This window comes from Bacillus rossius, chromosome 14, assembly GCF_032445375.1.
Source record: "Bacillus rossius redtenbacheri isolate Brsri chromosome 14, Brsri_v3, whole genome shotgun sequence".
Classification (NCBI taxonomy): Eukaryota; Metazoa; Arthropoda; class Insecta; order Phasmatodea; family Bacillidae; genus Bacillus; species Bacillus rossius.
In genome coordinates, this window is record NC_086341.1 from 42719552 (window position 1) to 42734103 (window position 14552).

At 44.0% G+C, this 14552-nt stretch overlaps 1 protein-coding gene across 3 annotated transcripts in view; it reads right to left on the reverse strand.

Moving 5' to 3' along the window:
* The window catches only part of LOC134538832 (protein scarlet), a 463007-nt gene that overhangs the window by 59341 nt on the left and 389114 nt on the right, over positions 1-14552 (reverse strand). For all 3 annotated transcript variants that reach the window (XM_063380356.1, XM_063380355.1, XM_063380354.1), the window contains one exon: positions 446-582. In XM_063380356.1, the coding sequence (XP_063236426.1) occupies positions 446-582 (137 nt within the window). The remainder of the gene's footprint in view (positions 1-445; positions 583-14552) is intronic.

Genomic DNA, 14552 nt, shown 5'->3' on the forward strand with positions numbered 1-14552 from the left:
CTACACTCCACCACAGACGACTCACCATGAAGTTGAGGTGCTCCCTGATGGTGAGGCTGCCCACGAACAGGTCCTCCTGGTGAGCTACACTCCACGACAGACGACTCACCATGAAGTTGAGGTGCTCCCTGACGGTGAGGCTGCCCATGAACAGGTCCTCCTGGTGAGCTACACTCCTCGACAGACGACTCACCATGAAGTTGAGGTGCTCCCTGACGGTGAGGCTGCCCACGAACAGGTCCTCCTGGTGAGCTACACTCCACGACAGACGACTCACCATGAAGTTGAGGTGCTCCCTGATGGTGAGGCTGCCCACGAACAGGTCCTCCTGGTGAGCTACACTCCACGACAGACGACTCACCATGAAGTTGAAGTGCTCCCTGACGGTGAGGCTGCCCACGAACAGGTCCTCCTGGTGAGCTACACTCCTCGACAGACGACTCACCATGAAGTTGAGGTGCTCCCTGACGGTGAGGCTGCCCACGAACAGGTCCTCCTGGTGCATGAACCCGCTGAGGCGGTGCATGAAGTCTCCCACCGGCTGTCCGTTCACCTGTATGTCACCGTGCACCACCACGCCGTCTGCGAACAAACCACGTCAGCCTTTGCTTCTACTCCGGGCTTGCTTCTACTCGGCCTCGATAACAAGCTAGCTCTCCACGCGATGGATGATATGAAGGACTAGATGCCTGATATTGTTTAGAGAAAAAAAAGGCGGTTGTCTGTAGAGTCGGTTTACAGACGATAATTTTACGTGATAACGTCATAAGAAAACATTGATGAAAAATTACACACTTTTTAATCGTTAAATATTATTTACAATTGTTTTGCAAATTTAATTTAAATAATTTGTTTAAATATAATTACGAACAATTAGTTAAAAAGACCATCTTAACCTGTTGGATATTATAGAAGATTTTCTCGCACGATAGTTGGCCGGTTCTTCTCAGGCGGAACGTGACAATTTTTCGTGCGAGCAGCCGGCATTGGGGACGCACCACAATGCCGAAATACCAGAAAGCATAAATAACAAATTGACCACAACGCCGACAGCTAGAATACTGCTGTGTACCACAACGCCGAATTACCACAATGCCGAAATACACTAACGCCGAAAAATTTCATGTCAGGACTGCCACAAAGGTTAGGTTAGGTAAAGTTAGACTAGGTTAGGTTAGACTAGGTTAGGTTAGACTAGGTTAGGTGAGGCTAGGTTAGGTTAGGCTAGGCTAGGATAGGCTAGGTTAAGTTAGGTTAGGTTATATTACGCTAGGTTAGGTTAGGTTAGGTAAGGTTAGGTTTGATTTTGGTATTTAGGCATTAAGGTACATTTAAGAAACACACAAATTCATTCAGTTGTTATTTCGGCGTTGTGGTACACAGCAGTTTTCTAGCTGTCGGCGTTGTGGTCAATTTTGACATTCGACGTCATGGTATTTCGGCGTTGTGGTAACGACCCGCCGGTGTTCATCGATTTATAAGACATTATCACGTGAAAAAAATAGAGAACGTTTAACTCAGTACACGTGATAGAAGTGAATCTTCCTTGGCAATTAAAACCTCGACTCTTAAGTATATCGTATGGTTTAAAACGGCAGAGAGAGTGAGAGAGAGAGAGTAAAATTTTCTAAACAAATTATAGTTAGAAAAATTATTACACACTTATAAATAACTGCTCTCCAGATAAATAATTATTGATCAAACAATAAATATTACTCACTGTCGAAATACTCTCAACACAAAAAAAAAATGGTTTGTCTGTAAAGTCGGTTTACGGACGATAGTTTAACGTGACAACTTCATAACGAAACATTGATGAAATGATTGATCCAGAAGAAAAGGAAATATCATATTCGGCCTGAGACTGAGCCGTAATAGGTAGGTTTTTGCAACCAAACCATTTAGGCATTAAAAATATTATATTCTTTGAGGAAGATTTTTTTTAATTTTTCTATCTTTTGTATGATAAAATCTACCTCTGCATACTTTTATGAACACAATTGAATCATTTTTATTGAATTATCACTATTTTGTATTGATACAAGGGAGTGAAATGAAATGTACAATTTAATTAATAAATTTACTTTTATTTGCATTCATTATTCAAATATATTTATTACTTTTGAAATGTTACGTACCCGTATTTATTTTTACAAGTTCAAAAAAAAAAATTTCGCACCTGCCGGGATTCGAACCGACGACTTTACGATAAGAAAATAGCGGGGCCTACCACTTTTTTTTTTTTTTTTTTTTTTTTTTATTAGTTTATTAGTTTATTGTGATATCATGTGCATGTACATAACATTACAGCTCACATCAGATTACAGTCAGCACAAATGGGTTACACGATACTGATACCTCGCCCCTGCGGATTAACACAGTCCCACACCATCTGTACAAATTTCAAAACATGAAAAGGTAATGTCCAAACCTCCTTCTTAACGTATTGTTTTTTACCATAGACCATCTGTCACGTCGTAGCTGGGATATGAAGTCCCGCAAGAAGTATGGCACTTGAGTTTTGAGCACAAAAGCTATCAAATTCGCCATCAGCCACACAGCCGCCCGCCTCTTCACGGTAGGGAAGGCCGTGATGTCGAGGTAGCACATGCGGTCCGCGCACACGTCCCGTGGAGGTAGGCAGAGCAGTCTGGAAAGTTTGGTTTTACACCACTCCCACAAGGGGCGCGAGAATGAGCAAGCACATATGCGATGGAGGGCGGTGTCACGGTAGCCACAGAGTTCGCAGTGGTCATCCTGGGATAACGCAATGCGTTTCTTGCGATAAAGGGTGGGTGTCAGGTCGTTGACAAATGTGAAAGCTTCGGCACGGAGATGAGTAGGTAATTCAGGATCAGAAACGTTTTTCCATATGTTCAGCCAACGCAAAGAAAGGATCTTATTCTGAATATTCGGCACAGAGGGTGTTGCTCGTCGCTGGAAACCATACAGTTGTCTTGTGGAGACATGCGTACCTTCGGGAAGTTCGGAAATCGTCGTGCGAAGGTGATCGGCGGCGGACTTGTAGTGTCGGGGTAGGCGCTCCCTGGCGCCCCATGCGGCTGTGTACAAAGCCGAGGAGCGACCACCCTGTAAGACACGTTGTATGACGCATTTCTGGAACAAGGCTCGTGCTTTTTGCTCATGCTCAATGAGTCCGAGACCACCTTTACTGACAGGCATCGTCAGCTGATCGCGGCTGACCTTGAAGAGGAATCCTTTCCAGATAAACCATCCAATGTATTGCCTGATTTGAGCTGCAATCGCAGCAGGCATGGGGAACACCTGTGCCATGTACCAGAGTTGTGAAAGGGAGTACATGTTAACGATATATACACGTTGGATGATGTTGAGGTTTCTAAGGTGTGACTCAAGCAGGCTACCACGAACATTCCGCACCACTCCGTCCCAGTTCTCTTGAATGGTATGACCGATGTCACCCGTGAAAAGTATTCCAAGTGTCCTGATCGCATCCGTAGACACGAATGAATGCTGTGGCACAATCACATCTGGCGCTGCTTTCAGATTCAACACTTTGGTTTTCGCGAAGTTGCATTTTGCATGCGTTGCCTTGTGGAAGGCCTCAAGAATAGCATGAGCGGCCGTGAGTTCATGGTCACTACGCACAATGACCGTAACATCATCTGCATACCCAATGCACGTTAAAGGATTCCCTTGAATACTCAGTCCTGAGAGAGTAGAGTTAAATTTCCTTATAAGGGGCTCAATATAAAGGACGAAAAGTACCATCGAGAGCGGGCACCCTTGTCGGACAGAGGAGCGAATCGGAAATTTGTCACCAAAACAACCATTGATGGACATCTTCGAGGTTAGGTTCTCACGGAACGTGCGTAGGACAGCTCGAACTGTCGGAGGGAAGCAAAGGTGCTCGAGCACCCTGTCGAGGAAGCTCCATTGCACCCGGTCAAAGGCCTTCTCAAGATCAATGTTCAGGAGGGCGACAGCGCCCGGCGTTGTGCGCGCCAGGAGCTGCACATCGCGGAGCGCAGAAGTGCCATGTGTGATGGACGTCCCCTGCACAATACAATGTTGGTCCGGCCCGATGACATCAGACAGCGCTGATTTAATACGATTGGCATACACCCGTGCGATGATTTTGTAGTCAGCACACAGAAGCGTGATAGGCCTATAGTGGGCTACTTCACGTGGCTGTGGCACCTTGGGTATGAGCACAATGATTCCCTCTGTTTGCGTGCTGCACAGACGCCCTCGTCGAATGACCGTGCGCGCCATTTCGCAAAATTCCTCTCGAATCGTTGGCCAATAGTGCTGGTAGAATTCGTAGGGGATACCGTCCACACCAGGGGATTTGGTTTTTGGGGCCCTCCGAACGATGTGTGTGATCTCTTCGTCAGTTGGGTCGGCCTCCAGATGGTGCTGTGCTATGTCGTCAAGGCTGCTGTCATACACATCGAGGAATGACGTCCCTTCATCATAGTCAATGTCGTGGTCCGCATAGAGTTCCTCGTAACTACGTGTAAATGCTGCGAGGATGGTTGTGGAATCCCTTACGACCGTGCCATTCGCGTCCACAACCGAGCTGATGTGCCTTCGTGTACGCCTCTTCCGATCTCGCATGAGGGAGTGAACGCTAAGCCTTTCTTGCTGTAGCGCACTCTTGGTGTTATTGAATACAATGCGACTTTCCATGTTCGCTCGGTGTATGGCGATGATCCGTTCCTTAAGGCGACGGGCTTGATCCCTCGGATTGGTAACTGCGGTTGGATGCGTACTTAATTCCCGCAGGGCCCTCTCGTGCAAATAGAGAAGGGAGTCCTGCTCCCGTCTACAACGCCCGCCATGGTGCTTAAATAATTTGGCCAGACCTGGTTTGACGCAGCCATCCCACCAATCCGCTGTGTCCGCGTACCTCTGTTTACATCGCAACCAATGAGACCAGCGCCGATGAAAATCATTGTCCACTTCAGTTTGACCCAACAAGCGTGTTTGTAGTCTCCAGTAGTTACGCCCAGGTGTGGGTGAAACCTCCGGAGCAGCCACAGTACAAACGACCATGTAATGATCTGTGACAGCCACTGGCACCACATCATATGATCGCGCGTTGTGTCGATGCGTGCGGGACATATAAAACCTGTCTAGGCGCGAACTAGATGAATAGGCATGAAAGGTGTAATGTGGTGTGGGTACTTGAAGAATGTCGACCATGTCCTCCACATCAATGGCAGTAACGAGCTCATGCAGTGCCGTGTTAATGGGGTAGTGTCCACCAACGTGATCACTGGGTGTAATTATACAATTGAAATCTCCACCTAGAATAAGACCCGTGCCATCATTCCTTATAAATGGAAGGATTTCCTGGCGAAAAAATTCCTGGCATTCTGTTCGACGCTGAGAGCCAGAGGGGGCATAGACATTCACACATTGTCCGATAATGCTCCTGCCAGTAGCGCTGGAGGGATTGAGCGCTATGAGTGTGCCAGAGATTATTCTCCCAGATGCGTGCGCTCTGATGTGCGTGAGTTCAAGATGGTTCTTTGTGACAACAATGGTTCCTCTCCCTTGAGGGCCGATGTTGGGGTACACATTATATTGGTCAAAATATGGTAGCCGCTCTAGCGCACACTCTTGTAAAAATAGTACGTCGATAGCGTGCGCACGTACAATGCTGTGTAAAGCATGAAATTTGAAAGGAGCTTCAATTGCACAAATGTTGACAGTGGCAATTGTTAAAACTCTAGTCATCCGCTACGTCTTTGCTACTAGCTACGTCATTCCCTCCCCCACTCTGTTCCGTTATGCTGATCGCGCCCCACTTGATTTGCTCGATCGCATGCTGGGCAATGCGGAGTGAATATTTACGTTGTGAACGCGGGCTGTCCGGTAGGGCGGTGTCGCGACTTGGACTGCGACTCGCATGACGGGCCTTTTTGTCCTTGCGCCCGCTCGGGGGCCGTTCACGCCCACCGGACTTTTTGCCTGAGCGGGGGTTGGTGGAGTGCGCCTCCTGTGAGCATTCGGACATTCCGTCATCCTCCATGTCAATGGGCGTATCGAGTCGTATATCCGGGGCGGGCATGTCCTGTTGAGTCGGAGCAAGAGGTGATGCGGTAATGGTGGACAGCAGAGTTTTGAGTGGGACCGCCTCATAAGGCCTCTCCTCCCTGTCTTCTGACGTCAGAGTTTGTGCCGGCGGATGTAAGCTCGCCCCAGAGGTGGTGGGCCGGTCCCGCACTTCGTGCGGTTCTGTCGAGCGACTGCTCTGCGCGCCACCCTGTAGTGTCTGCGCCCACGTGCGCGGCGCGCCCGACCGCTCGCGCGGAAGAGTGGGGCAAGCCGCGCGGTGGTGTCCCGCCTGCGAGCAGTGACTGCAGGTCTGGAGTTGTCCGTCATACACTACGAACCCGTGATGCCCATCGACTACCAGCTGTGAGGGAATATTTTGATTGAGTTCCATTTTCACTATTCGTACCCCTGTCTTGGCTTTGAACTTGCGATACACCCCCCACATTTCGTCCACGCACGTGTGTATCTTTCCGTACGGAGTGAGCGAGTAAACAATCCGTTCATTTGGTACTTCCACGGGAATGTTTACGACCCTGACGGTTTTCAGGTTGTCTAGCGCCAGTTCGATGTCTACTTGTAGTGACTCACCGCTCGCTGCGTGTATCTGAGACGTTCCGCCGGTCTCTCGGATGATCCTCTCGCAGTGTAGTAGTGATGTCAACTTCACAAAGATGCACCGTTGGCGTCCGTCGACCTGTACAGCAATCACTTCGTCATCCTGCAGCCCAAGGGTCTCGTCGAGCCATCGGAGTAAGTCCAACGCGAGCGGTTTGGTTTGACACTTCACGCGAAGGGTATTCACTCGTGGGGTCGGTTGGCAAGTCGCCATGATGGTCCTGCGAAAGTCAGTAAGAAGCCTTTAGAATACGTTACGTGTAAGCCGCACGACACTTAACTCGCTCTCGCACTAAACCAGGAGAGTAACAGCGCACGAGACACGTCGCGTCGCACACGTCCGCTCACCACGCGAGCACGGGGCGGACTGCCACTCAGCCACGAGGCCATTCATGAATTATGATAGTTTCAGATGGTATATACAGTTTATAATCATTTTGTTCACGGTAGGGGAATAATATTATTTCGTTTAAATAACTCGATTTTATAACAAATACGCATCCAAAATACACCAAACTTATTTATAAGGTGTTACAATATTTTTTTAAAACATTGTGCAAAAGATCCCGGCTGTAATTTGAATTAATATGTGTAACTGTAAAACACCATTGTTGGTTCAAAACGTATTTGAATATTCAACATTACTTTTAAATAACCGTACCGATTGTGCTGAAAATCGGTGGACGATCGTTAAATTACATAATATTAATAATTCAAACGACGAAAATATGATTGAAAAGTAAATTCGATGGTTGTTCCAGTCGAGTGGAAGAGAGATGCCACGCATGCGTACAATGAGCAAACAGGAACATTCGTAGTGGGACATCCGTAGTGGGACACTTTTTCGTGCGTGCAGCTGGCGTTCATCGATTTATTAGACGTTGTCACGTCAAAAACCGTCGGTGTTACTGCTTCTTCAAACAATTCTGTCATTTGGAACACCACCAAATCTCTGAATGAAATATGAAATTCGTAACAGTTAACGCTATCTATGCGGGAAATCAGAGACTGTCTCAAAAGCTCTCTCTACGATGCTGGTTTTTACAAGAAGGAAGCGAGCGCACTGGTAAAAAATATAAAATTCAAGGCACTCACACCTGTCTGCATAGGATACCTATACCTATTTTCTTGAAAAAACGCATTCGCCAACTTTCTCTCTTATTCTTTCATTCATATATCTTTCTCGGTTTTATTTTTAGGCGGGGGACAATATATTTTTTTTTCTTGAGGCAACGAAAATGGGCCCAGCAACATTAATAGCAAAGTGCTATATTTATGTCTCTTTGGCCAAGTACCTATCGCGAGAAAACCTTTCACAACAATGGTTCACAAAACCTTGCATTGAAATTTGACACTGAAATTTTATTCTCATCGCGCCCAAAGAAGTTTCACTTAAAATATAAACTGTAATGTGGGGTGCATTCAAATTACTAGTGAATACTAGCGAATACTAGTCTAATCGATCCCTTAGCTAAGGGATCCATTAGAAGTGCACCTTGGTGTATGCGGCCATTATTGCGTTGCTTCTGAATTCTCTCGAGGGATGTGTCGGCATCTCTACATGCGTCAAGTAAAACCAACTTTTCTACGGTTGCGTCACTAGCGTCCACTTGAAACACGGGAGATATGTTTATCATATTTTGATGTGTTCAGACCTTGGCAACGCCGCGCCGGTTACATCTAGTTAGTATCTTATATGTCCAACATATCCTGCACTCAGGATGGGGGCTGGCCCACCACTATTCAATCCCCATGCTGGCGAAATTCATTTTTTAATTTCGTTAAAAAAAATTATGGAGGTCATTGGGAAAAGGATTTTTTTTACCGTACAATTTAGTGTTGGTGAATTCATTTTTAAATTCATGATTTCATATGATAAAATCCTTCTAAGATTTAACTGCCTCACGTAATAACGCGATTTTACAGGAATTCGAACGTAAGAAATTTATACGGCCGTACTGAGAACAATTTATCAGGAAAACAAAATTCTCGAGAAAAATGAGCAAAAGCCTGGTTGAAGTTTAAGTTCCAGACAAGCTTAAAAAACAATTTTTAAAGAGATATATTTTTTTAATTTTCTGGGTGGGGAATTAGGGGAGAGGGGTAATCACATTCACTCCTCAGTCTCCACTCTAGGGCGCCATCTTGTAAATATTATGGCCCCTCCCCCGTAAAAAATGGCCAAGCGTCCCTTGAATTCGAAGGCAGCCATTGCCGGGAAGGTTTGTAGCTTTCAGTGGCCCAGAAAGACATCTCTCTACCTGCCACAGCTAACGTCTGTTGCCAGGAGACTTTCCAGTCTGTACCCACGGGCGCAGTTACGTCAGAACCGGAAGGAATAGAGACCAGGTAAGTTGTCCTGAAATATCCTACGGGGATTGGGAGAAGAAAACTATGTTTTCGTGTGTCATTCTCAAGCCTTTCCAGGATAATAATGTTTTCCACGGGTTATGCCACAAGACAGGTCCACAAAAGAAAACTTCAAAGGTTTGGATGAAAACATTCAGATCAGGGTGTCCCATCATTTAACGTCAAACCGAGAACATATGACATGCCAGTTATGGCGGTTCTGAATAAAATTTACTTACTGACAGACAAAGAAAAGATTAACTGATGTATCTGGAAGCATGAAATTTTGCGTAGGAGTTCGTTACATAACGTAGGTGAGCAATAAAAAGGATTTTAGAAATTTCATCTCCTAAGAGAGTTAAATAGGGATGAAAGTTTATATGGAAGGTTGTCATTTCAGAAGTAAGAAATTTGGAAATTTTTTTTAGGCTTCTGTCTATAAATAAGCCAGTTGTTTCAGCGTTTTTGGTAAATCATCAAAAAAACGAGGATCAAACAATTTCCCTTTCCCTTTTTGCACAACGAAACTTTTGACGAGTATTAAAGGAATACAGACATTCTTACTATATTCTATTCTATACTTGGATATTATAATTAAATTGGCTTGACACATTATTCGTAGAGACCTGCAAAATTCGCGGTTTCGATGGCCTTCAGGATAGACTGCACATACCTGTACACTCGGGCAAATAACGCAAGTTCATTGGCTGCCGACTTGTAAGCCGTCTCAGCTGGTTTATCTGCGATTCGATACTTCTTTTGGTTGAGGGTTAATAACTGGTTGAGATTCCTCCAGATGAACAGTAAGCCAATAGCAAAATTATCCAAGAGGTATATATGTTTGATTTCTAGCCTATCACCGAATGAATCCACGAATTTTGCAGGTCTCTAATTATTCGATGTCAACGCTAACGTAAAAAAAAACCTGTTTCATTCATTCATAGTTTATCTCATTTCTTAACTTACGGCTAAAAAAAAAATAAAAGCCAGGAGGTTGTTTGGTTTGCTTCGGGCGGTTGTATTTTGCGCTATTTTATTGTTCTGTCAGAAACCAGTCGCGCCGGCCACACACAGAAGTTGTTAGCGGTGACGCAGTTTCAACTCTCCACGTGAGAACAATAAGAACCTCATTTGGCGGGAATCGCAACCGGTTATTATTTTTTCTCTCGGAGATGGCTAAGAGAAAAAAAAAAACCTTTCATGGCTGTGGTTTTCCTGTGCAAAAAAAAAAGAAAAGAATATATATACATATATGTAGGTACTCTAATTGGCTGCAAAACATGTATATTTTTTTTTGTGGCCATTCAGCTAGCTGCCACGACGACCGGTAGTTTCGCTGGGATCTTATCTCAATGGAGAACCGCGCCACTTTGTTTTTATTTATCGTCGAGCTGCGATGGTGTAATGATAGCGTTGCGCGTGCTCAGCCGAAGAGTGGTGTTTCCGGGGCTCGGACAAGGCGATTGGCGAACTCCGCGCAGAAGCCGTTTCTGAAGTTAAACTTCCTTCAGGCGCGTTATGAAAACAAAATAGCCAGTCATGGGGACTGTCAACAGAAAGGAAAACTCAAAACTTTGTTTTTAAATGTGTATATATGGCATCATTTCTACGTCAAATGTACGTAAGAAAATTATTTTAGTATTATATCAGTCTGCTTACGAAAAACATTTAAGATTTCGCTGAGGGCCGAAAAAGTTCTTTTGATTTTGGATTAAGTTTTTAAACCGTATTTTTAGATGTGTTAAAATGGCCTAAACGCATGTTTTCAGAGTAAATTTTAGGCGTAAAACAACCGGTGCAGATTCTTTAAAGCACTTAAGGGACTTGCATTACACCTTCAACTTCATTTCTCCGCCATGTAATGCCCCTTAAGGGGCCCACCTCGTCAGGGGTGTATGTGTGCTAGTGAGGCGGGATGATAAGCGCGACGCTCGCTGGTGCTTCTAGCGCGGTGTCTCCTCTGGACTGGCGCGCAGTCTTCTCGTCGTCACAGGATTACTGTGAAATATGAGCGGTGACCGTAACATTACATGGCCGAGAAATGAAAATAAAGGTGTAATTCAAGTCCCTTAAGTGCTTTCAAGAATCTGTACCGGTTGTTTTACGCCTAAAAATTAATCTGAAAACATGCGTTTTAGCCATTTTAACCCATCTAAAAATACGGTTTAAAAACTTAACCCGAAATCATAAGTACTTTTCGGCCCTCAGCGAACTCTTAAATACTTTTCGTAAGGAGACCCCACTCTGATATCTTGAGTGGTTTTGAAATCGCGTTGTTTTTCCTGAAGCTCTGCTCACCGTATGTGTGCCCGGGTGGGCGGGGGCCTTAATGGACAGGTAGTAACACCCACGTGTTCGAAGCGCGCGGACCATAGCACGTCACAACCGCTCCGTGCCACGGGAAGAACAGCGCGTCAGCCTAATGAGCTACAAGGGCGGGGCGGTAACGTGTCGGGTCGTCGGAAGTGACCCTTACGCTCTCTCGTCAGCAGAGGACGCGCAGGAATCGTTTGAGACAGGGGCGCCGTGGCTGCTAATGGATGATGGATAGACACACAGCCTACAAGGGCCCGACACAGGAATAAACAAACTTCTAATCATTTACAAAAGATTGCTTTGGGAACCAGTTTCCCAGAAAGAGTTTGTAATACCTCAAGTAATATAGGATAACTTTGTATAACACATGGCTATGGTTATTTTGTGCATATACAAATACGTTTTTCAAGATATTACTAAAAATTTCTTACGAAAATTTCCGAATGTATTTATATTTAAATTTATATTTCATTTAAGCATATTTTTTTTCACACAATGGAAAAGATAACCTAATATTTAATAATTAGACTTAATTTTGTTATACTATGATCATTAATGTGCGCAGTTAATACTGGAAAGCTATCAAGGGAAAGGTTTACAAATAACATTAACAATCGGACGTGATGGGACGACAAACAAAACATGAACTCATGAATTGGAACTTGAACCCAGTCTGCGAACGCAAGCAGTTACAAACGCAAGGGAAGGGATGTTTTCGCTTGTCTAGTTGATTGTAACAAAAATTGGTTGTCTGTAAAGTCGGTTTACGGACGATAGTTAAACGTGACGTCATAACAAAACATTAATGAAATGATTGCATACTTTTATGAATATAATTGAATAATTTTTATTGAATTATCTCTATTGTATGGATACAAAGGAGTGAAATGAAATATACAATTTAATTGATAAATTTACTTTTATTTGCACTCATTAATTCAAATATGTTTATTACTTTAACGAAGAGATTATTTTAACTATAACTTTTATACGTGTTTGCTATTTAACTTCTTCAAATCTGTGTTATTCTGTTAAGGATAGGACTATGATAGCAAAAGTAGGAAACGAATGGGAGCGTTGCAAGTTTAATGTGCCTCGAAAAAGTCAAATCGATGGTTGTTCCAATAGAGTGGAAGAGAGATAGATGCGGTGCAAGCGTACAATGAGCGTAACGGGACAACGAGTCATCCTTTTTCGTGCGTGCAGCCGGCGTTCATCGATTTATTAGACGTCACGCAAAAAAAAAAAAAAAAAAAAATACTTGTGTTAAGTCAATTAAATTAATAACACGCAAAATTTTTGTTAAAGTATTAAAAAAATAGTTCTTTGCTTTTTTTTATCCGGTAGGGTATGTTTTCTCATGTCAATGAGATCGTTACTAAAATAAAATATATGTGACTTTATACAACTGACATTTAAAATACTCTAGAATCATAAAAAAATGCATGAATTCTCGCAAAATAGTGTCTTTTTCTTCTTTATTCCGACTGAACTTCGGATATGTTCGGAAATGTTCGGGCGTCCGACTCGTTTTTTTTCTAGGGAATCTTAGGCTTTCCGTGGGCTTGCTGCTTTTTTTCTTCATTATCTCATTAATCAATCGAAGAGGTGATGTGATTTGTTTCTGTGACGAAGCTTGTTTCCTGTCGCTTACAGCATTACCTGAGGAATGCTCACATTACACTACTCCTCCCTTCCCCTCTGAACAAACACCCTTAAAGCCGATGCTAACAGCTGCCTAGTCAAGAGCTGGATGGAACCTTAATTTTGTCGTGAAGCATTCGCTGTTTACTTAAGGCCCCCGCCTACCCGGGCACACACACGGCGCGCAGAGCTTCAGGGAAAAACAACGTGATTTCAAAACTACCCAATATATCCGAGTGGGGTCTGATCACGAAAAGCATTTAAGAGTTCGCTGAGGGCCGAAAGGTACTTTTTATTGCGGATTAAGTTTTTAAAATGTACTTTTAGAAGAGTTAAAATGGCTAAAACGTATGTTTTCAGAGTAATTTTAAGGTGTAAAACAATCAGTGCAAATTCTCGAAAGCACTTAAGGGACTTGCATTACACCTTTATATTCATATCTCGGCCATATAATGTTACGGTCACCGCTCAGATCTCACAGTTGTCCTGTGACGACGAGAAGACTGCGCGCCAGTCCAGAGGAGACACCGCGCTAGAAGCACCAGCGAGCGTCGCGCTTATCATCCCGCCTCACTAGCACAGATACACCCCTGACGAGGCGGGCCACTTAAGATCTCTTCACACATGTTTGATACAATTATAAGAATACACGTGCTAAAAGCAATCCGTTTCTGATAGCTTCGTGCGTCAAAATAAGCGCTTGAGGAACCACCTGTTGGCCTCGAAGAAGAGTAAACAACGTGCAGGAATATCCTAACTTCAAATGTGATGATTCACGGCAGGAGGAATTTTTTTTTCTGTGCGTGCGCGTCGTCAAGTCATAAAACGTATTGCACCGAGGTGTCATTTGCGGTTGAAGGCGAAAGCTGGATTCACAATGACCCGTCGCATCCGTCAACAAGCCGAGCGAACCATCCGTATGTTTGTCATTATTAGAGACCGGAAAAATTCGCGATTTCAATGACCTGTAGGACAGACTCCATGATCCTCTATGCATGCGGGAAAATTACATCTGCTCATTGGCTACTGACTCGTGATACCTGTTAACTGGGACGCTATTGATTCGATACTTCTTTTGTTAAAGGTTTTTCATTGGCCGAGTGTCATTTAGATAAACTGTTGCTCAATCACTGATGCGGTAAAAAGGCAAACGTATTTGGATTCTAGCCTATCGCGAAAGGAATCCGCGAATTTTTACCGGTCTCTAGTCATTATACTTTTCTACTTGGATGCTGGCAACAACTATTAAATCCCCCGCCCACTCGGGCACACACACGGCGCGCAGAACTTCAGGAAAAACAATGCGATTTCAAAACTCAAGACATCCGAGTGGGGTCCGCTTACGGAAAGCATTTAAGAGTTCGCTGAGGGCCGGAAAGTACTTTAGATTTCGGATTAATTTTTAAACCTTTTTTTTATAAGAGTGAAAATGGCTTAAAAGGCGTGTTTTCATGGTAATTTTTAGGCGTAAAACAACCGGTACGATTCGTAAAAGTTCTTAAGGGATCTGCAGTACACCTTTATCTTCATTTCTCCGCCATATAATAAAAATAATACGATAAAAAATTGGTTGTCTGTAAAGT